Below are 22,522 nucleotides of genomic sequence, written 5' to 3'. Positions count from 1 at the left end.
TTATAAATGCTAAAGGTGTTAAGAATGGCCTATTAGTAGATCTGAAAACATAATCATAAATGGAGAACACTTAGTCATTGAGTGGACGTATTTTCTTGTATGGGCTTATTGCTTTTTCACCATTTGCTCTTGCATTAGTGACCTGGAAGACTGTATTTTAATAATTTATCAGTGACAGACAAGACCTGGAGCAGTAAGGGAAGTAAATGTCTTTCTGTACTGGTGGTGAGAAGCAAGAGGTACATCATTTCAGCCAAGTCTAAAATTGTGGTGGTGTGCATTGGAACCCCCCACCTCCATGGTTAATGTGTCCACAGGTTTCTGTCTTTGCCTGTAGGTTTGCATCTGCTCTGAGAGTTTGTTCTCCATTGACTGGCGCTTGATTTCACCTATTTCCAGATTACAACTTCCAGCTTGGTAATAGCATGTCCCAGTGCCATCAACTTCTCCTGTTGTCCCCAAATGTGTTCAAAATGAGTCGCTTTGAGACTAAGCATACAGACAATCACAGATGGGGACACTTTTAGTCTCTTGGATAACCTTGGTGTTATTGTCCTTGCAGGACTGGACCAGACCAGATCAAGAAAATAAGCTACAATTATTTTAACAGATGCAAGATTAGGCATTTGGTTATCAACCTGTAGGATCAAGCAAATTAGTTGAGGGATCGGAGCTGTGTTTAAAAGTCACCAACTTTTTCCTACCTGGCTCAGTGCATAGTGCCGCACGGAACGTGTTGCCACAGCTGAAAGGGGAACCAGTTCCCACCCAGTGAGTGAGTGTTGCTGAAGCGAGCGTGCCATCCCCCAAGAACTGCTTTACAAACTGCACCCTTACTTTTGCTCAGGGCTCTGGCTTTTTCACCTTGGCATCTTGCTCCCAGTGAGCAGCAGATTTCATTGAGCCGTCTTTCCTTGGGGTACTGTACATTTGGGAATCCAGCTAGTTAGCCACTTCACACCTATATTGTTCTAGTCTTGATTTTTATTTTTATTTTTCCATCTCTCCTATCTTTAATTAAAGAAAGAGTCCCTCTGGAGGCTGCAAATCAGAGGTGCTGTGAACCACCTGCAGCTGTCTTTGGTCAGCAGAGAACATCCCAGTCTCTGACCCGCTTATCATCAGCACCTGTTTCCTGGCACTGTCGGTAGCTGATGTCTCATTTTTGGATTCGTACAGATTATGGGGTCTGATGATTTGGTCCTTGTTCCCTCTATGTCTTAGTGATTCAGCTTTGAAAACTGGCATGCAAATACCAGAAGTAGGGAAGTCGCGTCTTTTGGGTGTCTAGTGTTCTCCCTCTTCCTTTATAAACTTCTTTGTTGTTTTAAAGTCCAAGTTATATGCAGTTAAATGTTAATTAGTTTGGGATCAGAGAATGGCTTATTAAAAAAAATGTAACGTTTATGTATGAGGGGAAGGGAGAAATTTGCAATTAACAGATGTTTGTCAAAAAAACCCCTTGCTTTATGTATTTCAAATGGTATAGCTGTGCCTGACAGGGCTTCTCAAAGACTTTAGCCTTATCTCTGGACAGAATGTAATGTTTTTGTTTAATAAACTTCTAATTTGTCTAGCAGGTAACTGCTATGCTTGTTTTTATTACGTTCTGTTTCTGAGATAGCTGATTGATTAGGTACTATGACCATAACCATAACAGGAAGGGACAGAGTATTAAAACCTGTAAGCAAAACTAAACTTGTTGGTGAAACTGGTTAATGGCAGAAGCCCCTGAATTTTAGTACTCTCTTCTCTTTGCCAGGCATACCATGCCCTGCAAAACATTTGGAGATGCACCAAAGTGTGCACTGTAATATTTACCTATTACTGTGACACTTATTTTGAATGGTGGTTTACAGTTCCTGATCTGTATTGTAGTGAATTGTGAAATGTAATGAATTTATTTTTTCTTAAGCAAAACAACATAATTCAGACAACATTTTTAGAGGTTTTGTAATGCATAATTTTTTTTTTTTTTTTAAATCTACTTAGTTTCAGAAAACTACTTTCAGAGCACAGTGGTTCACTAGATAACTTGTAAAATCAATAAATAATCCTTGGGAAGTCAAGGAATGCAAGAGGAAGGAGAAATTTGAATTGGAGTACTGGATTGCATACAAATGACTGATTACAGCACCAGTGTCATCGGATTTGGGGCGTTTGGACCAAAGCAGAGGAACTGCAGATGGGAAAAAGAGGAGGGGAAGGGCACCATGACAAGAGCTGGAAGGCAGCCGCAGACAAATGTCTCACCAAAAGAGGAAGATAAGATAATATTGTTTCTGAGTGTTAGAAATCTCTAAAAGGAAAATGTTGTGGTAACTTCTCAGATCAGGCAAGAGGCAACAGTAGAGCCCTGTACTGCCTCTGACTGACCCATTCCCAGCAGCCGTTCCTGCCTTGCCATTGATGAAGTTAAAGAATGGGCAGTCGTTCAAAGGAAAAGCCCTTCTCTGAAGGTGTAATGGAGGGGGAAAAGCGTTTTCAGCAGAAAACATACAAGTACTTTTGTTGCTCTTTTTCCCTATTTTATTTCCAAAAAAAGTGACTGAACACAGGAACTGTTGCTTTCCATGCGTTGACCTAGTCAGTTGGCTGTGTGTGTGAGCTATAAATATATATTGATCTCATCCTGTTATATATTGTTCTAGTGGTTTAGGTATCACATATAGGTATTCTGCAAAGCAGTGGGAAGAAAAATGTCTAGCGAAACTCAGAGAGCCAAGCATACAGGAGCGTGGTTGACCTCCATCTGCTTTTAGGCTGTACCACAGTTGTTTTGCTTTTTGCTATTTTTGGTGTGCTAAAGCAGCCCTCAGGGATCGTGCAAACTTAGGTCCTGGGGATTAAAGAAAACCTACTGTGGCTAAAGGAGGAAGAAAGAGTTTACAAAGCAAAAAGCAAACCACCCTCACTGCCATTTTGTTTTTAGTGCATTAGTGTGACTCATTCTTACTTTTTTATTTTTAAAAGTTTAAAATAATCAGTCTGTTATTTTGGAGGGGTTTTATTGCTTAAACTAGTAGTAGGAAGTAGAAGTACCAGCTGGGACAGGGACTTGTAGTAGTGCTTGTACAGGTACAGTACCCGTTGCTTTCGGAGACCTTGCAGTCTGAATTGGCAGGACTGATCAACACGTGGTGTGGAAGGGGGGAGCAGCAGGGACAAGGGGTAGAAAAATGGTGCAGCCTTATCACATACATTCTGACTTCTGCTGAGGTCTGTAGATGCTTTTGGTATGAATTTTCCACGCTTTACTATTTGCTAAATATCCTCACGAAGTATAGGAGTGAGAAAGAGGAGACTACAAAAACCTGTGCAAAATTTGGGAGACTTTTATTTTGCTTCTTCGTGTTTTTTGTTTTCCTTTGTTTTAAAGTCTTAGCTGCTGGCGTCTGTGTTTGTGGGAGAGTCTCTGCTCATATTTGTGGTGATGAAGAGAATTTGGAAAATGAGAACAGGTTAAAATCTTAGAAAACAGAAGCTTGATTTTTCTTCCAAATAGGAAAATAAGTATTTTTAAAAGTAGCTTCCTGCTGGTTTAGGCCTGATTCCTGATCTCTGTAGACTTTTATTCAGAGCTGCATGTTTAGGAAGGGATTAGTTAATGGGCAAAGCGGTGACCTTTTGCAAACCAAACCTCAGGCGTGCATGTAAATGGCTGCAAGACATACACTGTGAACGGGATCAACAGGCTGCATTTAAAAGTGGGTAGGACTGAATCATGACAGTTGGATAGATAGTCTGTGAGAACAGCATACCCAAGGATCCATTCCTTAAGGGAGATTGTGTTGAAGCATTTAGTTGCTTTGGAAAGCTCTTTCTTATTTCTTGCATATGTTATAAATGGCCATGCTTTTTCCCTGCGAGGCACCCCCTTGGAGCTGCTGCCCCTGAACAGTGTGCAGCATCAGTGCTCAGATCGCGCTTGGTGGTGGAGAAGAGGGAGCTGCTGCAGATGCCCCGGCTGCTTTGGGATGTGCTGCCTGCTCCCTCCATCACTGGAGGAAGGTGGAGTTGCACTGTGTGAAAGAGAAATGGAAAGACTGTGTCAGGTCATCTGATTTCTTCCTTTCCTAAATCATGGTGATAGGATGAAATTTGTTCTTCCTATTCATTTGTGGTTTGTGCAGAAGAAGGGTAACTCAACCTTCTTCCCACGGTCCTTCCACCCACGCAGGCTTTGACAGAGGATGTGGGTTCCTGGGATGACAGGAGCGGGCCTTGGTGATCCTCTTACCTGGCTTGGGGGAGAGCACGGATTTGCTCAGTCCAGCCCTGCTGTTGCAGCAGAGTGTAAGCACAGCTGCTCTGTAATGGGTGTCAAATTAATTGTTGGGGGTTTTTATTTTCCATGAAACAAAGCTTGTTTTGGCATATTTATAAGCATGTTGTAAATGACATCAAAACGTATTTAGAAGTTAAATGTCTCCTGAGGAAAAAACAGAGGGAAGCTTTCTCTTTAAAAAAGAAAATAAATAAAAACAAAATCCAACACAGTTAATCCCAATGTGTGGCTTTAGCCCCAGGCGAGGGTTTTTCTCCCTTCTCCTTCCCCCCCCTACTGAGAAAACACTGAATTCATTCACAACAGCAACAAATGCAGTGTCCTGGAGGAGAGCACTGACAGGGAACTGAGTGCAGATGAGCCACAGAAATTCCTAATTTGTGCTTAGCAACAGCAACAATAAAAAGGAAATCTGTAAATACGGAAACCATAAGGACAGTTACATTCTGCTATGGACTATTCTTTTCATGGAAGGAGAATCCATGAAACCCAAAGTGACAGGAGTTCATCAAATCATACCAACAGCCTTCAGCGTTGGAAATATTGGCTTTGGGATTGAAACTCTCTTGGGGAAGTTAGAGCCCATCCTTTCCATGTCTTTTTGGTAACTGAAGAAGTTTGAACTGTTTCTGGTTGAACAGTAGTGATTACCTTGAGGCTGACATGCTTATTTATTATATGTGAATTCTAACACTTTATAATTAATAGCAAAAAAAATCTAGATTTTTTTTTCTGTGAAACTGTAGTAACTGTTCCCCTAAGACAAATCAAGCTTTTGTGTCACTTTATTTTTGCTTGTATCCATCCCACCTCAGAGGAGTTACTAAGTAGAAGCACTCATCTTAAAATATAAATGTCGTCTTAAGCTTACTCCATTATTCAAGCAATGTTTAGTGTAACCCTGTCATTTTCTTATAGTGATCCAGCTGCCAAAGCTCTCTGGGAGTCCTTCATGAACCTCAAACAAAAGGAAGCTGTGATGGAGGCGAGGAGACACCTTGTGGAGGCCGCGAGCAGAGAAAATTTACCTATTAAGATGAGCATGGGTGAGTGGCGTATGACATGCTCTTCCCTACATAGTGGAAATGCGAAAGATGATGTCAGCTCCTCTTCTTCCACTTAACTTTCTCGGGGAAAACCTTATCCCCATCCTTGTCGACAGATTTTGGGTGAGCATCGTGGCTACCGTAGGATATTTCTGGTATATAAGCGAGAGGCAAACGTTTTCTTTTAAATAAATCAACCTTAAAAAGACTGAGAGTGGTTGCGAAGCAATGGAGTTCTGTGAAGGAGGATTTTAAAGGCATGCAAGCGGTTAGCAACACCGCTTGTCTTTATTCTGCAAAGCATGAGAATTTGGGTATTCAGCAGGATTTGTGTCCTGAACGCAGGCATTGTAAATAGCATCTGATCTGATGGAAGTTGTGCAGATCTTGCATATGATTGCATTATACAGGTAGTGATTGCATTCCATAGGTAGTGAGGTTTATATGAAGTAAGACTGCCTGGGTCAAGAGACTTTAAGCTGAAAACCACGTCTGGGCACTCGTTAAACCCAAATTCTTCAAAATACTGAAGATACAGATTATAACATAATGACTTTCAATAGCTTTTTTAGAACCTCGTTCTCACTATATATCATACTCGGTGAAATGCAGGAATTCATATAATGTTAGGCTTATAAAAACTGGTGTTGTTCTATACCGCAATAATTTTTTGCATTTTTATGTACTGTAAGACTGCTTTATGCTGAACTTTTCATCAAGAGAGAAAGGTCCTCATGGAATAAGAGTAATAGGCTTTTATCTGGGACTCCGGAGTAAACTGCCAAGATATTGTAGAATTAGATGTACAGCCAACTCATGAGCTCTTAACAGCTATAACATTTCATATATTGTATGGTCTTTACAAATACCTAGAGCATGCATCCAGTAGATTATTAATCAGAAATACTAGATCTCTGCAACAGTAACGCTGTAAGATGTTTTAAAAAAATGAAAAAGGAGCAGCTGTGAGAGGGCTATTACAAATTTGTCTGAAGGGGGTAAGGCACAGTAAATAATAAAATCTTGTTTAAGCTTTCACTGATAGTGTGTGTGTGAGTATTCACCATAATAACATTAAGAAGCTCCCACTGTTTTTCTGTTACGTATGCCTTAAAAAAAAAAATTATTAATGTTAAAATTCAGCTTTGTTTCGAAAGTAATTACGTCCTGTCCTAGAGAGGTTACGATCCATCTACTGCCTTTGCTGCTTTGTGTGAATGATTAGATCAGTCTCTGTGTCCCCTTCCCGTGGTGTCCAGTGAAGGCTGCAATAACCAGGTTCTTAATCATATGAGCCAACACTTACTGATGGCAGCCTAAACATCTGACACACGGGGGCCCAATATAGTGCCATATAGAAACATTTAAGAGCTGATGGTGAAACAAATTTCTGATGCTGTAGTTCTTGAGACTTGTTTTTTGTTGAAGTGTCGCTGTAATTTACTAATGTTTTATGGAACTTTGTTAATTATTTTGTGAACTGGATATTTAGCTTGCACTAGAATCTTAATCAGTTGTTAACTTTGTGGTTGAACTTCAAAGGGCGAAACAAAATTTGAGGCAATCTTGTAAACGATAAGCAGACGTAAAATGAGAAACAAGGGCACTACACTCACCAAAATCAAAACTTCTTATTGAGCTTAAATGCAGAAAACCTGAAACTCACGCCCAGATGTCATATTGTCCAGTGACACATATTCGTTAATGACTTCTTAGAACAAATCTGCATCTTTACAGCATTCATTGCTCATTCATTGTGCTACAGAACATCTTAGTTCTCTGTAGGGAAGCTGGAAATGGTGCTGTTTATCAATTGCTGCTTTTGCTGAGAAGGAAAAATTCTAGTGGCCTGTTCTAGTCCCGATTACTGTGTTTAGTTGAAAGGCTCCTTCCACTGCGGCTGTGATATGACGCAAGACTGGCTGGAGAGAAGGGAAATGCTTTCGCTCTGCTTAGACTTCAGTTTTTATGATTTTACCTCAGGTTCTGCCTGTATCAGAAAGTCTCGGTGGATTGCACACTGGTTTTCCCAACACTTAGGGTATTTTCTGAGTTTTTTATGGCCCTAATATTAAATGTCAGAGAGCTTTTCTAGCATGAAAGTTGCCTCGTACTCTCTTTACTAAGACCAGCTGTGTCAGATGGTAAGAGTGTTTTCCTTACTACTACTTTTTTTGGGCTTTTTTTTTTCCCCCTGGAAATAAGGAGTGAATTACATTTGAAAGCAAAGCTTTGAATTCCATTTGGTGTAGCCGAGCCCTCCTGCAGTGGCCACCTGCCTGAAAAACTGCATCACATGGGATGCCGGCAGCACGGGAGCCCTGTGCTGCGATGGGAAACTCAATCCCATCCTGTTTCTGTATTTTCTAGTGTAAAGAAAATAAATTCTGTTGTTTTCTGGGCTTTGACAGGCTGCTTGTTCCTCGGAGGTGTGCGTGTGCTTGCCCACGTTTCCCCTGCAAGCGACGTGCCTGACACCCTGACACTCTGCCTGGCAAGAGCTCTGACACTTGTGGGAGGACACACAGCTCAAGAATTTGCTTTCTGCTATCTTCTGAATGTGTCCTCCTCCTCCTGAGAGAGAAGGAGAGTAGGAGAACTGTAGAAGGGGACACATGTCTTCTCCGCAACAGCCTCAAACGTTTGCAGGCCACTGGGAACTCCTTCTCCCGTTGAAGTCAGTGGGAGTGGAGAGAGGAGAGGAGTTCTGAGGAAAGAGAAGGAAGAAAAATAAAGGAAATCAGCAATTTTAGCCACATTTTTTGAGCTGAGTGTACTGGAGCACTGCTTTCTGGTGGTCTTGATTTGCATATTCAATTTATTAGTTGTATCAAGGAAAGTGGTAGTGGGCACGTCTGTAAGTCCTGTTGACTTTCAGAAGGGTTCAATGTAGAAAGAAGGTGGCCGGAGATAGGATGGGCACAGCTGGCAACATTTTCTTGGAAGTTTTGGTGGATGGATTATTGGAGCAAGCCCAGTTTCAAATTTCAGACCACCTCCATGACATTCGTAAACAGAGCAGAATTCTCTCCTTTTGCTTTAGCCATCTTATACTTAGGTTTCCAGGTGGGCCATTAAGTGGTCTTACACCATCTTCAAGGAAGATTTACATTTTTTTCCTTTTTTTTTTCCTTCCATTTATGTTTGAGGAAAGTGCAGTTTTTAGCTGTCATTTCACTTTGTGAGTGAAAGAATTATGTTGTCATTACAACCTTCAGTGAGCGACATGGCTAGTAAGCTGTTCAGAACAGTTAATTGCAAGCATTTTAAAATCCTGTTTCTTTCTTAAAGAAGAATTGCAAGTCTTGGGAAACCGTATTACAAAGGGAGACAAAGCGCCAAATGATGGTCCGTAAAACCAACTAGAACACAAAATTGTGGAGCTACTTTTCCCTTTCCTAACAAAACAAAACCTGGGCTGTATTGCTATGTGGCATATTGGAATTTTCAGGGGTCAGCCCTGGAGAAGGCAGGCAAAGCACAGTGCAGAATTCCAGCCAGCATAAACATAAAAAACATGTGGTACGTCCGGGTTACTTATTGTTTAATCTGTTTCATCCATAAATACATAACATGGGTATATGGTTTTTTGAAGATGTAATTTCCTGTGGAGTTTAGTAATGCTGCCAGTATTGACTTTTGGGGAGTATTTGGTATTGCTTACTGTGGGCATGCTGACATTGAGCCTCTTCTTTACGGGATGCTATAAATGCACGGAAAACGTGTTACTAAATAGTAGTTAACTTCTAAGTTTTGCCTTAACCCTTTCAACTAGATACATTTCCCAAAACGGTATGTGTTTGCATGTAAACAGGTGGAGCTGTCTTTTGCTAGAAGCCCAATTCTAAATAAAGAGGCATTAAAATATTCCATATATACATATACACACACAGACCTTAAGTAAAACCCAAAACAACAAAATGCTTTTTAAGAACTTTTGTTTCTTAAAAAAAGAGGCTCCATTTTGCCTCTGTGGCAGTTGCATTTGTGTTCTGGATACCCAAGTGAATGCTGATGAATATCTGCGGAAGGTAAATATTTGCTAAGGTCTGGTCAGGTATCCCATTGTGTAGGTGTAAATGTGTAGGTGTAAATTATTTTGGCGTAATAACAATCCTGGCATTTAAAGGAATTTATTTTATTTAAAGAATTAAGTCTCCTTTTGAAAAGCTCTTTGGAAATCAGTTTAGAAGATCATCAGAATAACCTTTTGGTGAGATTTATAGCATCGTGCTGAATTCGAGCGAGATAATAAATACCGGAGAGGGATTACTGCTGCTCAGCTCTTAAAGTAAGTGACTGTAAGGAGTTCTGCTCTGAGGCAGCAGCCTGACTTACAGCACAGCGGAAAGGTTGCTGGTTTTTCCATTCCTCTACTTCCCGTTCCGTTCTTCATAGGTCTGATGCATATCTTAATCATCTTCTGAACGTGGCAGCCCATGAATCTCTTGTTGAAAGCTTTGCTATTAGCATAGCATTTGGCAGCGGTAAAAACTCTGCTACAAATGTTCTTTTGTGGCTTTAGAAACACCCTTGCTCTTCTGTTTGAAAAGAGCACAGTAAACCTTGATCGGGTCTCAATTCCTTTATTGTGTCTTTTTACTGGCATGGAGACTGACGAAAGTCGAAACACTGGTATAGTAACAGAAACAAAGTGCAGTGTGCTGTTACATGAGCCCTTGTTAGCAGAAGAAAAGCTTTTTGGTTTCTTTCCATTTGAACTGTGCAAATGGAGTTTTAAAAATCAAGCTCGCTACAAAATTAGCAAAGCCTCAGGCTTTGTGAAGTGAGGAGGAGCACTGTAACTTTTTCAGATGGGCTGGCTTACATGGGTTGAATTGAACTCTAAAATTTGTTTCAGTAGAAATGGGAAGATCCTGAAATTTTTATCCTTTAGATATGAAATAACATTTTGAGTTGGAAAAGTACCTTAAAATGGGCAGGAAAACATAGATGAATACCTCATCTAAAACATAAAGACTATAAAGAATATAAAATGTGAGGGGGTTTTGGTTTTTTTTTCTGGTTTTTTTTTTTTTTTTTTTTAAATAAAGAGTTGCATTGGACTGTAATGGTGTTTAACATGTTATTTTTTCCTTGATGAGATGTGTGTAAAAATATTCAAGATTCAATACCATCAATTCCTGGGATAAGCTTTAAGGATAAAAGCGACCTGCTAAGAAAATGAGCTGTAATAAAGTAGATAAGTACATACATATCTTTCCAGATAAACCAAGTCTGATCTCAGATATCTAAAATCCACCCTGGCCAACCCTTAGGACGATTCTGCGATAGAGACAGGTAGTGAGACAATGTGAGTCTGGGTTTGAGGTCCTTAGGAAGGAGGAGAAGGCCGATCCGCATTGCAGGGCTCAAAGCGGTTGCCAGGGTGTGTGAATCCCTTTTGCAGCACGTCTCTGGGTAAGTGATGGGTACCTGGATAACAGGCAGGCTTGGGAGACGCTATGGCCCCCTGTTCTGCAGAGAGGAGATCATTTTGTAGACCGGTTCTTGGGATGTTTATGTACGTTTCTCTGCTGCCTCTTTACCTGGTCTCCAAACCCATTGGGAGAGCAAGCTGCAGAATCAGTGAGACGGCTGCCAAAGTCTCACTCCATGGAGCGGGAGGCTTCCTGTACCAACTCAACTGAGATAGGCCTGGTTTAGCCTGAGGAGTCCCGAATTCCTGACAGTGGGTCTCACAGTGCTGCTCCAAGGGCTCACTGGTGTTCTCGGGGCATTTTTCTAAGGAGAGGGGACGCTGCTTGTCTGAGACCTGGACTCCTTCCGTTGCGCAGTCTGGATCCTGAACAGGCGGTTTCTGAGTTAAATTAGTCTGCTCTTTGCTTCATCAAAAGTAACAGAAGTCCTGCAGCGTGGGGCCATCTAGCCAAGCGGATTTGGTTTTTCCAGCCTGTTGCAATACTGAGTTCCTGATTTCTCCCTGTAGTGCAACTAAAAACGTAGTCTTGACCTGAAGCAAATGTTCCCAATCCCAGTGATGGTCAATATAGCAGATGTTTTGTTGCATCACTCACCCCCGGAGGCAGGAAGGCTTTTTGCTTCTCAGAGTGCTAAATGTTTTTGAAGAGTTTGAAGTGTTTCTGAAAGTTTTGGATACATTCCTATTTTGGGAGGGGTGGGGGGTTGGGAAGGGGTCTTCTGTATAGGCCTTTACATTCCTGGGGAACACTCTTCTAGTATGTGGTGGGGTTAGGCTTTCCCTGCTAACTCTTGTACGAATAGTCATTACCACATTGAGAACTGTAGAAAGAAATTGATATTATGGCTGTTTCACCTTGCAGTGTTACACCAGGATGAAGTTCAGGGTTTCAACCCTGTTGAGTATGATCAGTGTTCACCTAACTAAATAGATCTCATCTTCTGGTAGTCATTGGGTTTTGCCAGTCTAGGACAGAGATGTGCTCCAAGCTCCAGATGTGCAAAGAGCCTTCTGCTGTTTTTCTTAAGCAACTAAACTTTTCAGGTCATCTCTGTAACTCATTAAATATAACAGAAAGGATGAAGGATACTGATGGTCCTGCCAACAAAGTTCTCTGTTTTTCAGGAGATGTGACAACATAACTGAGATGGAGAGATGTTCAGGAGCAGAAGTTTGTTTTTCATCAGTAAGTGACAGTGCGTTTCTGTGTAGTGTTGCTTAGAAGCACCACCAGCTGAAGAGCCATCTTTGCACTCATCATTAGGCTTCTTTCAAGTTGGATGCTGAATTCAGGAAGGTGGAGTGCCAGTTCATTTTGGTTTTTTCAGTTTCACCTGCTGATACAGAGTAGCATTCTTGAGAGCCCAAAACAATTGCTCAAAAGAGCAAACAAACATCCCTTAGAATAACTGGAAGTATATGAGGCGTGATGTCCAGGTGCGTATTTTGCAATTTATGCTCCATCCCTTCATTTTCAGTCTAGCACATATAGGTTCCTAGAGTTGAAAGAAACGTGGGATTTATGAGGAGCCAAGTACTTAGGCTCTTGGTGTGAATCCTGTGCAGGTTAAACAGTGAATGGATTGGAAATGGCTGTTAGTGTGGAGGAAACAGTGTGGCAGAAGCTTGGTGATTAAAGAAGAAGATAGGGCAATAGCAGAAGGCTCATTTTGAGAGCACAGATATGCATCCTTTCTTATCAAGTGCATCCCAGAGAAAGAATTCTGTAATGTGAAGTTGCCTGAAAAGTCTTGGCAGGAAATTTGCCCTTTTTGATGGCTGCCTGCAGTTTAGAACAGAATGAGTGGTATCAACAAATATGGATGAATTGTAGAATAATTTGGAGTCGGAAGGGAACTCTGGAGGTCATCTGGTCCAACCTCCTGCTCAAACCAAGGACAGCTTAAGAGTTAGACTAATATGTTGGACCTTGTTCAGCTGAATTTTGAATATGTTCAAGGATGGCAGTTCCACAGGCAGTCTGGGTGCCCTGCACCAGTCTTAACTGCTCTTGGGGAACAGATGTTCTCCTTTATATATGGTTTGATTTTTAACTTGCCGCAGTGTGCATGACCATTGCTTCTTGTCCTCTCACTGTGCACCTCCGAGAAGTCTGATGCAGTCTTCTCTGTAATCACTCATTATGTCTGTGAGGACAGTAAGTAGCTTCCCTCCCTGCTTTCATTTCTTGAGACGAAACAAACCCATCTCCTTCAGCCATTACTTGCGCATCATTTTCACTAGCCCCTTAAACCATTGTAGTGACCCGTTTCAACTCGCCCCAATGTGTCTTGTACTGTGGAGCCCAAAACTTAGTCCTCCAGATGCTGTCTCGCAAGTACTAAATAAAGGGTTGTAAAAGCTTCCCTCTGCCTGCCGGCTGCATTTGTGCTGGTGCCACCGAGCACATGGTTCGCTTCCATTGCTGCAAGGGCATACGGCTGATTGATGTTCAACTTGACAGACACGTTTAATCCTGAACTTTAGAGAGATTTAGGTCACAGATCCACTATTAAGACTATTGCAAATGGAAGAAAGACAGGAAAAGTTGAAATAAAGGCTGGGGGAAAAAAGGACTTTATGATTGCTGCAAAATGGCATGTTGAATGTGGCAAAAGGCTTGCTGGTGTCTGATGCATCCATGAAATGTGTTCTTAGTGAGTGCTATTGTTTCTACAGTTCAAAAGGGAACTGTTTCTACAGTTCAAAATGTTGAAATATTGTGCTAGCAAATAATAAATTTTAAGCCTCCTTGCTGGACTTTTGCTCAAACATTGGAAATGTATAAAAACAAGAGGACTTCTTATGCGCAGTTACTTCAGCTTACTGGTGTTAACCGCATTTGTTTTATTTGGGCAAAAGCTTGAGAACTGAAAAAGAGGTACTGTGCCAGGACCAGACACAGGCTCTGACTCTTTAATACCAATGAGTTTAAAAGTGAAGGAACTCATAACTGGTGGAGCAGTGGAGAGGAGTATTTCATGAGGAAGAAGAAAAGTCTAAAGTGATAAAGGCAGCTGTAGGTAGCTTGTTCTTATCTAGCTCTGTTGATCTTGTAGCTTCTCAGATGATTAGTGAATCCTTTTTTTTTTTTTTTCTTTTTTTCTTTTTAAAAACAACTTACCAGTTTCTTGCCTTCGTCTCTCACCTTTCCTTTCTCCTCCCTCCCTTAAATTGTCTTTCAGTAGGTTATGTTCCTTTATGACTTGGGGAAGACACCACTTCACATCTCCCTGTTATTTGTTCACAGGTTTGAATACCTCTAATGGCAGAGTATCAGTTTGACCCTTAAAAGTGCATTTTTTTTCTGTGAAATGTACACACTAAATTCCATTGTATTGAGGAGAGAAGAGAGGTAAAAATGATAGAACCTCTGTATCATTTATACATCCTATCTGAAAAAAGTACCTCAAAGTACCAAATCTTCATCTTAATCATAGAGATGAGAAGAACGGTGTGGAACGTGCAACGCCGCTGGGTTCTCCCCCTGCAACAAGAGCTACAGCATTTGGGAATGGGTTTGGAAGTTGCCCTGGGACTTAAGTCCTGCCTCCACTTAAAGGAAACCTGCCTAATTTAGAGAAGGAGACTGAGGTAGACAATGTGAAGTGCACTCATAACAAAATAAAATAAATTTTAAGCAGAACAGGTTAACAAGGATGTTTTAAACCAAAACTGAAATTACTCAAAGTAGTATTAAAGAAAAAAATAGAAGTTTTGTAGAGCATCCTGTGCTTCCTCTACTGCAAGAAGTTTAGTTGGAGGCAAAATTTTCCCCTCGATATTCTATGAAGATACTCTCTGCAGGGGACTGTAAATGGCTTTTTGCTGTTCTTGTTTAGGAAATCAAGTGGTGTTCAGGTGTGTTCTGAGTGTTGTGGATTGGTTTGGGGTTGGGGTTTTTTTGTTTGCTTGTTTAATGACTGCTGTATTATGCATTACATGAATTTACCTTAAAAAAAGACGTGTAATATTGGGACTACTCACACTTAATTTAAGTTTAAAGAAAGACTTTGGTTGGTTCTGAAGTATCAAGTACCATGTTTTAGCCTAAGCTCTTGTTGAATTTTTAGGTTCGGGTTGTTTTTCTTTTTATTCTGTGACTTAATATTCTTGCAGAAAGAACAGTTCCTAGGTTAAGTTAGTTTACAAAGTTTCAGTAAAGGTATCTTTGTCTCAACTGTCTCTTGTTGTTGGGTGAATAACCTGCTGCATGCTAAATAGTCTCTTGTGGTGTGAGATGGGTAATGGTTCAAGCCCTAATAAAGTTGTAAAGCATGGCATATTTGTGTCTCGTACCTCACTTACTTTGCACTTCACTGCTGTAAAGCAGTTAGCAGATGGAAGTGAAACACAGAACCCTGTGCAGTGATGTGAAACAGAGAAATATGTTGGTGGTATGTTATCTTTGATTAAATTGTAGTTAGCACATGGATGCAAGACTATTTGGCTAACCTTACTGTTACTTTTAAGAAGGCAGTGGGGTGACCATAGTCTGTCTTTGTGTCCGGACTTTTTGGATAAAGTCTGTCCTTTTTTTTTTTTTTCTTTTTTCTTTTTTTTTTTTTTTTTTTCCTAGACAGTAAACCCAAACACTTGAATAGCAACTTGTGGCCAGGTCTCCTTCCATGTCTGGTTGTGATTAGAGTTCAAGATAATTCTTAAAAATTTAAAAGAAAACAGACATGTGTTGCTTTTGCAGGAGTTTTGCAAATATATCATTTCATTATTTATGTTCTTTGCTAATGTAATACTGCAAAGCTTATATTAACTTCAGTATGAAGTCTTTTTGTCTTAATAAAAGTATTGTGAAAAGGCTATATTAATGTGATCTTTAGACAATTTACATGATGTTCACAATAGTTGGGAGTAAACATTAATGTACAGATAAACGTTTGTGAAGCTCTGAAACAAAAGTTGAATGTAAATGTACATTGTCATTAATTTTTTGTACTGTATATCTTTAAGAGGAAGTGACTGTAGGTTAAAAGCTTAAAAATTTAAATAGCATTTACTTGCATATCTACTGGTAACTAGTATTGTTTTGAGAGGTGTTGTAAGTAACAGCTCTTCTTCATTGGCTGGAATCTGTAGTGAGCCACAGTGTTTCTAACGTGTCTGAACAAACAACTTTGATATCAAACAAACCAAACTGCCCCAGAAAGGTCGAAATGCTTCTTCCAGTTTTTGATTGCCAATTAGTCAGTAGTAGGTATAAAGCTAGATCAGTAATCCTGCTATATAGAAATAAGTTAATTTTTAATATATGTATGTGTATATATATATAAAGTAAAGTGTTAAAGGTACCATTGGTAGTTACGGAATGTTGATGCAGCTTCCTGAAAAGACGTAATTGTATTGCCATCTTCTGTTCTCTGCTAAAATTTATTTGGTAGGTTATTTCAGGTAAACACCAGAGACTTCTTTTATTCGCAAGGCTTACTTTATTTTTTGCTGATGTTGGTTCTATTATATCTTTGCAGTCTTGAAAAGAAATATTTTGAAGTTTTGAATTTGAAGTTTGTTTGTTTTTAAAAAAAAAAAGGCACTTGTAGACTGTACTTGTAGACTGTCCATCTGTGATCATTAGGACATGGTTAAAAACACAGGAGCAGGTCCCTTAAGCCTCTTTGAACCTTGGTGAAAAATAAAACACTTATTGTTTAAGACCAATAAAAGGAAAATTACTGCAATTGCTGTTATTTATATCTGTGGGGAAGCAGAGTGGTTGGAAATAAGATACAACTTGCTGTATGTGTATGATATCTTTGATTCATAGGGTGCATCAGCCATAATGACTGTGTTTTACATCAGCAGGAGAGCTTATGGATATGGGCCAGGAGATGCCAAGCTTGGCACACAGCGGAAACACGTGGCACCTGCACTTTGCTGGAACACTGGGGCAGCTGTGGACATCAGCACTAAGTACCGTGCTTTGCATGTCTTAGGAAATGACAGAAAGGGCTTCAGAATTTCTTTACGTGAAGAAAGCTCACAAAGTCTCTAACGTAAGACTTGCAGTGGAACATGGCAATACACTAACACTGGGTGGCTTGCCCAGTGCTTTTTTTCCAAGCATAATTGTGTCAGCCTCATCCTTCAGTCTCGCGAAGGATGACTCGTTACACAAGAGACATGGTGAATTACATATGTACATATTCATACATCATCATGTTTTCCATCCCTATTTATTTGCTTACCACCCAAAATCATTGTTAGGGTATTCTCAGCTGCAGAAGTCTTCCAGAAATCATCAGAGAAATAATCAGTCCTGTGAATAACATACCAAAGAAGAACAACGACCTCCCTCTCTCTGGGACAGCGTGCCAAGAACACGATGAAGTACTCAACTGTCTGAAAACATATGTCTTAGTGCTAAATGAGGACATGCGCAAGCCACCTGAAATCCTTTGGGCATGTTATTTTAAGACAAACAAGTTGATTCATTTCTGTGAGAAGTTTAAAGCATCCAGGAGATGATTCAACCAAATTTGCAGATCTCAAGTCCCTTTACGGTCACAGTGAATTACTGTTTTCAAGGATTACTGGTTTTTTTAGGGCTGGAGACCCTCTGGTTGGGACTTGGCCTAGTACTCAGTATTTATTAAGCTTGTGGAAGAGGTGAAAAATAAGGTAATGAAATATGACCATGATACATATTTAGTCAAGACAAAGAAGTTGATTTGAGAAACTCTGGTATGCCAGTATTAAATTGGAAGTATAATATAGATGGCAACCCTAGGAAGCTTAATTCTGGAAGCTACCTAAGCTACCAGTTATGTTTGTTAAAGCCTTCTGAATGTACTCAGAAACTTGAAACTGTGGATAATCTAGGAATCGTAAATCAGCTGGGGTCATATTTAGGTATCTGCATTTAGGTGCTTAGAACCGAAAATCTTGATGATTATGTTAGAGTGCTTTAGTTACATTTGTCCCACCTAATTGATTAGGTTTTATTTGTCTTAAGACATGTAAAAGAATTTTGAAAGAGTAGTAACAGAACTGGTATTTAAGTGTGGTTTCCATTTTGTAATATAAGACTGACGCTAATTAGGAGAGAAGGCTAAAATAGCATATGGCACTTGTGTGAATATAAATGATCTATATAATTATAAGTTAATATCTCTATATAATTATAAGTTAATAGATCTATATGTTAAAACAAAGATTTAATGGTACTGTACACATCTAGTGATGAATAATAAACTGCTTTTGAGATAACCAACTCAGTGCTACAGCTGATGAGACTGAAGCCAAGTCAGGTTAGATGTTCAGACTCACATGGCAAGAGTTAGTTGAGCAGTAAATAGAGTCCAGTTTTATTTATTCTGGGTGTATACCTCTATTCCAGAATTTGCTAGACCTCAGCATAGTTGTCGCCTTTGTCAATGGCTCCTATGTCCTTGAAAGCCACTGCTACAAACCTTCAGACATGTGACATGTCTCTGCCTCCCTGAAGGTCCGTCACTCTGGAGTGACTTGAGATGGACTGGAAGGCCCACGAGGGGCAGGGAAGAGTGGCTGAACTCCAATGCCTGTGTCCTGCAGCTACTCCTAAGGTGGCAGGAGGAACAGGGGTCAGTAAGGGCAGCGAGGGAGGAAGGCTGGTCACAGCTTTTCCTCAGTGACACAGTGCTGCTGGGGACAAGGTAGCAGGAGGCTGCTGCTGCCATGTGGTTTGGGACATACTTCAGGGGCTGCTCAGACCCCAAAGGTGGACTTATCCTGGGATTGCTGTAGTGGGGACTTGCCATTAGTGCTCATACCTGTGACCGTGGGGTTGTCTGGATACTAGAGCTCCTGCAACAGAAAAGGCAGAGAGAGGCTTACAAGTGACCATCAACCCCAGAGCAGATGGGTTTGTGTTTGTGGGAGATGGGCGTATGCTCTTAGAAATAAGCTTGTGACATTTGCTCTCAGTCTGCTGTACGGTTTAGTGCTTTTCAGGTCCAGAGCTTTATCCTGGAGAAGGCAGCCAAACAGCATCTCATACTGGCCTACTTTTCATCTCTCCAAAGAGCTAGAGAGTAGTTGGCATTCGTCTCTTCTTTATTAACAGTTTAAGGACTGGATGACTTTTGAAGTTAACGAAAGTTGAGATCAAATTGGTTTTGTGACACTTGCTGTTCAAGAGTGTTACTGAAACTTCCTAATAAGTATGAAAGCATTTTGAGTTAATAAGAATGACATCTGGTAATTACACTAACAAAGAGGTATAAGGGGCGTCATCTGTCCTACTAAATTGCTCTCACTTAGTTTGCAAAATATCTGACGCCCTTAGCAGTACTGTTCCCAATTGGCTTCATGGAGTGTAAGAGCTTTCTACATTCCTCGTAAGTATCCGGCATTGGACATGATCAGAGGCAAGCTACTGGGGGAGACAGATCTATATTCCTAAGACTGTGGATGAGGAAAACAATTTATTTGGAATTTTTCAGCCCTCTACTGCCTTGAAAAATCTCGCCTGTGAACATAAGCGTGCCAAGGTCCTTTCTTATTCATGGTTCTGTCAAGTGAAAAATGGACCTCAGCTCAAACTGTGTTCTTGCATAAAACTGAACAAAGTTTAAAGCTATGTGTATTTGGCGGTTCCTGTAGTCTTGGAAAAGCATCCACTTATTTATTCAATTGGTCACAAAATGTACTTTCCTCTTTACTTGTTTTCTTGTCCCTATGGAGATAATTAACTAAGTGTTAGATGAAAAAATAAGGACTGTATGTTTGGAACAGCGCATTGATAATTCTGACCTTTGCTCTTTAGACACCTCGTTCATCCATAAATCTTTACGTAAAAAAAAAATGCACTTTGGGATTCTGAATTTTTAAAATTTACCTTCTAGCAGTAAATCTATCTTGAAAAATAATTATTTTCTTGAAGCGATGCCTGTATTACACTGCGTAGACTGCAGCATTAATATAAAATGGAAAAAAGTCATACCGTGGAATCATGTCTCAATGTCTACAAATGTGGTTTGTCTGTTTAACTTTTTCTTTAACTGTTGAGGTGAAAGTCTTTCTGTTCCACATAGGCTACTCTCACTACTCAAAAAACAGATTTTTGACAGACCTTTAATACCAGTTGCTGGTAATTTCTGCCCCAGTATGTCTAACTCGAGTGAACTGCTTTACTAGTAGTAGAATTATTTCTTCTCTTCAGTCTTACTGTACATATCATCATTTGCACATGCAGTATTAACTGTGAATTTTCTGTATGTAGATGTTGGTATTCAGTGCTGCTATTTTCGTATTTAACAAAAAATAATTTATTTCAATTAATTAATTTTTTTAAAATACAAAGTACGGCTTCTGTAATGTTGAAGTTGGCAAAAGTGATCTGTAGTTCTTGTGGAATCTGCCCTGAATTCTTGAAAGTTGGAGGTGGAATTCAACATCTGTATGTCCCAATATGTTTGCAAATGAATTATCGTAGGAGTGAAGGATTGAAGGGGGCCATTTGTATTGAATTAAGTCTGTGAGCATTTATGCAACTGCTCATTAGACACTCATCAAACCCCGCCTTAGAACAAGTTAAATTTGTTTGTCTCCACTATAGGAAGATTGATTGATACAGAAATATGTTTTTTAATGTCATGTGTAAGTATATTCGTGCTTTATTTATGCCCATTGGTTTTATTACCAATATTGGCCCTTCATGTAAACGTTTTTTGTGCATTTATGGAGATGTCTATTTTTTTACAGGTGGGGTAGGGAGCCCATATAAGCCAGGCTTTTCTGTTTTGCTTTCATAGCTGAAGTTCTCTGTCCCCCTAAGACTTTGGTGCCCACGCAGACACCTGGCTATGCATAGGTGTAGAGTTTGGAGCAGAGTGTGACTGTGATGGAGCAGGAAGAGGAGAAAAGAGGAGGACAAGACGCTCACACTAAAGTCCTTTCTGGCAGTAGTTGCCATCTTCTGCCTGATAACCTCTGGACTTGCTTTAGAAGAACAAAATGACCACTGAAACATGATGATGCGGTTGGCATCTGTCTTCTCTTCATTTCGTAGGACCTGTCTGCCACGTTGCAACACAAAAGGACTTGAAACGACAGATGGACTTTAAAAAAATAAAGGGCCGGTAGGGTTGGGTTTTGATTGAATTTAGTCTGTTGTGCCGAAATCTCCCTCTGTGAGCAAGCAGCAGGGAAGGTGGTGAGGATTTAGGCCTCAAGAAAAGTCATTTAGTTGCTGATTACCACCAATCACGTTCCCAAATTCCTTTCCTCATCTACTAGAACAGTGGTATTTATCAGCCAGCTGTCCAGGGAGGTTTCTGTGTAGAAGTTGGCTGGAACTCTTGAACCCTGGATCCGAGTGGTTCCATGAATATTGTAAATAACACAGATGAGATGCTGGACTCTTTAATGCCAATGTAAGTTTTGTTAATGACTTTCTAAGGTCAGGATTTCGCTTATGTTTACATATGTGTTGGACTTTCTTTTGGTGGTACTCTGAGGGTGGGAAAGAATTTGATTGTTTATCTAAAATGGTGCTGAATGGATCTCAGACTGATCCAGTGCTGCATCTGGATTCACTTTCACAAGGGATGATATGGAACAAAACTCTTGAAAAATTATTTTTTTTAAATTGAAATCAGAAGTCTTGAAAGCCCTCCCATTTTACTGTTTCGTATGAGGGAAGGGCTGGCAACTTCATGTTTTCTCAATTGAAGCGAGTTATCAGGTTTTGAGTATGCTTCTATATATCGGGACTGCTATAGGTAATAATGCAGTCATTATCAAAGGTATGCTGCAAGGCATCATGGGCTGACATTTCCAAATCACCATGTAAATCTGCCTGACACAGCTTTAAAAGAAATAAAACAAGACTGAAAGCTCCACTGTTTAGTCTGAAAACACACATGGCTGTGGTTGGTGTTTTAGCCTATGTGGGCTAACTGTGGAAGCCTTTTGTCAGCTCTCTGGCCTACTGAGTGGTGTCAGCTTGATTTGTGTGTTAATTTGCTGACTTTTTGGTTTGATGCGTTCTGTTAAAATTCACATAAAGAGCCTGTGTGGTTTTGCTTTACTTAGCAGCTTTCCCTAATCTAAATGCTCTTCCAAAGACCGCCCTTGGTATCACTGAAACTAAGAGAAAGAGCTTTCAATGTTTATTCACTGTTGGAATCATTTATTCACCATTTATATGATACTGAAAGGATGGAGGCAAATTGAGAGCCTTGTAAGGTGATGATATAACCAAGCACAGAGAAGAAACACAGTGGCAGTCTTACAAGATCTTTCCCTTATGGAAAAATACTAAATACAATGATCAGTGGGTTAAGCCATGAACCGCCTAGCATCAGCTCAGCCTAGTGCCTTGCTGGCACCAAAGCTTATCCTGTTTAGGTTAAAGTATCCTCCTCACTCCATCTCACGCGTCCCTGTTCTTTAGGTCTGGTTTGCTTGAGGAAGATGACTCGTTACTGGCAGAGGCTGCCAGAAGCCATGAAACAGCCCCAGACTGGATCTCAGTCCAGGCTTGCAATTAGGATTGTGTTTTGACACCATTTTTCCTTGTGTGTTGATGATTTTCTTGAGGCAGACAAGGTACTATGGACCTTCTTCCCTGGAATGAATCACTTTGAAAATATAAATCGATTGAGCAGTTTAGCTGGCACTTCAATGTTGGATAGAATAACTAATTCTGTAGTGTTTGTATGGCTGAATGACTCACCTCATGCTCTTCTCTTAAGGAGAGATCTACAGGCCAATGTATGGGCACCGGGGTGTTTATTTTCAAATAGC

General features: G+C 40.2%; 1 protein-coding gene across 1 annotated transcript in view; it reads left to right on the top strand.

Moving 5' to 3' along the window:
* Window positions 1-22,522, top strand: part of SCFD2 (sec1 family domain containing 2) — a 208,105-nt gene that overhangs the window by 31,196 nt on the left and 154,387 nt on the right. Inside the window, exon 3 of the mRNA XM_074588057.1 lies at window positions 5,207-5,334. Within this exon, the coding sequence (XP_074444158.1) occupies window positions 5,207-5,334 (128 nt within the window). The remainder of the gene's footprint in view (window positions 1-5,206; window positions 5,335-22,522) is intronic.

Source organism: Larus michahellis, chromosome 5, assembly GCF_964199755.1.
Source record: "Larus michahellis chromosome 5, bLarMic1.1, whole genome shotgun sequence".
In the NCBI taxonomy this organism is placed as follows: domain Eukaryota; kingdom Metazoa; phylum Chordata; class Aves; order Charadriiformes; family Laridae; genus Larus; species Larus michahellis.
Note: the sequence above shows the minus strand (reverse complement) of the source record. Positions and strands in the feature narration are given on the sequence as shown.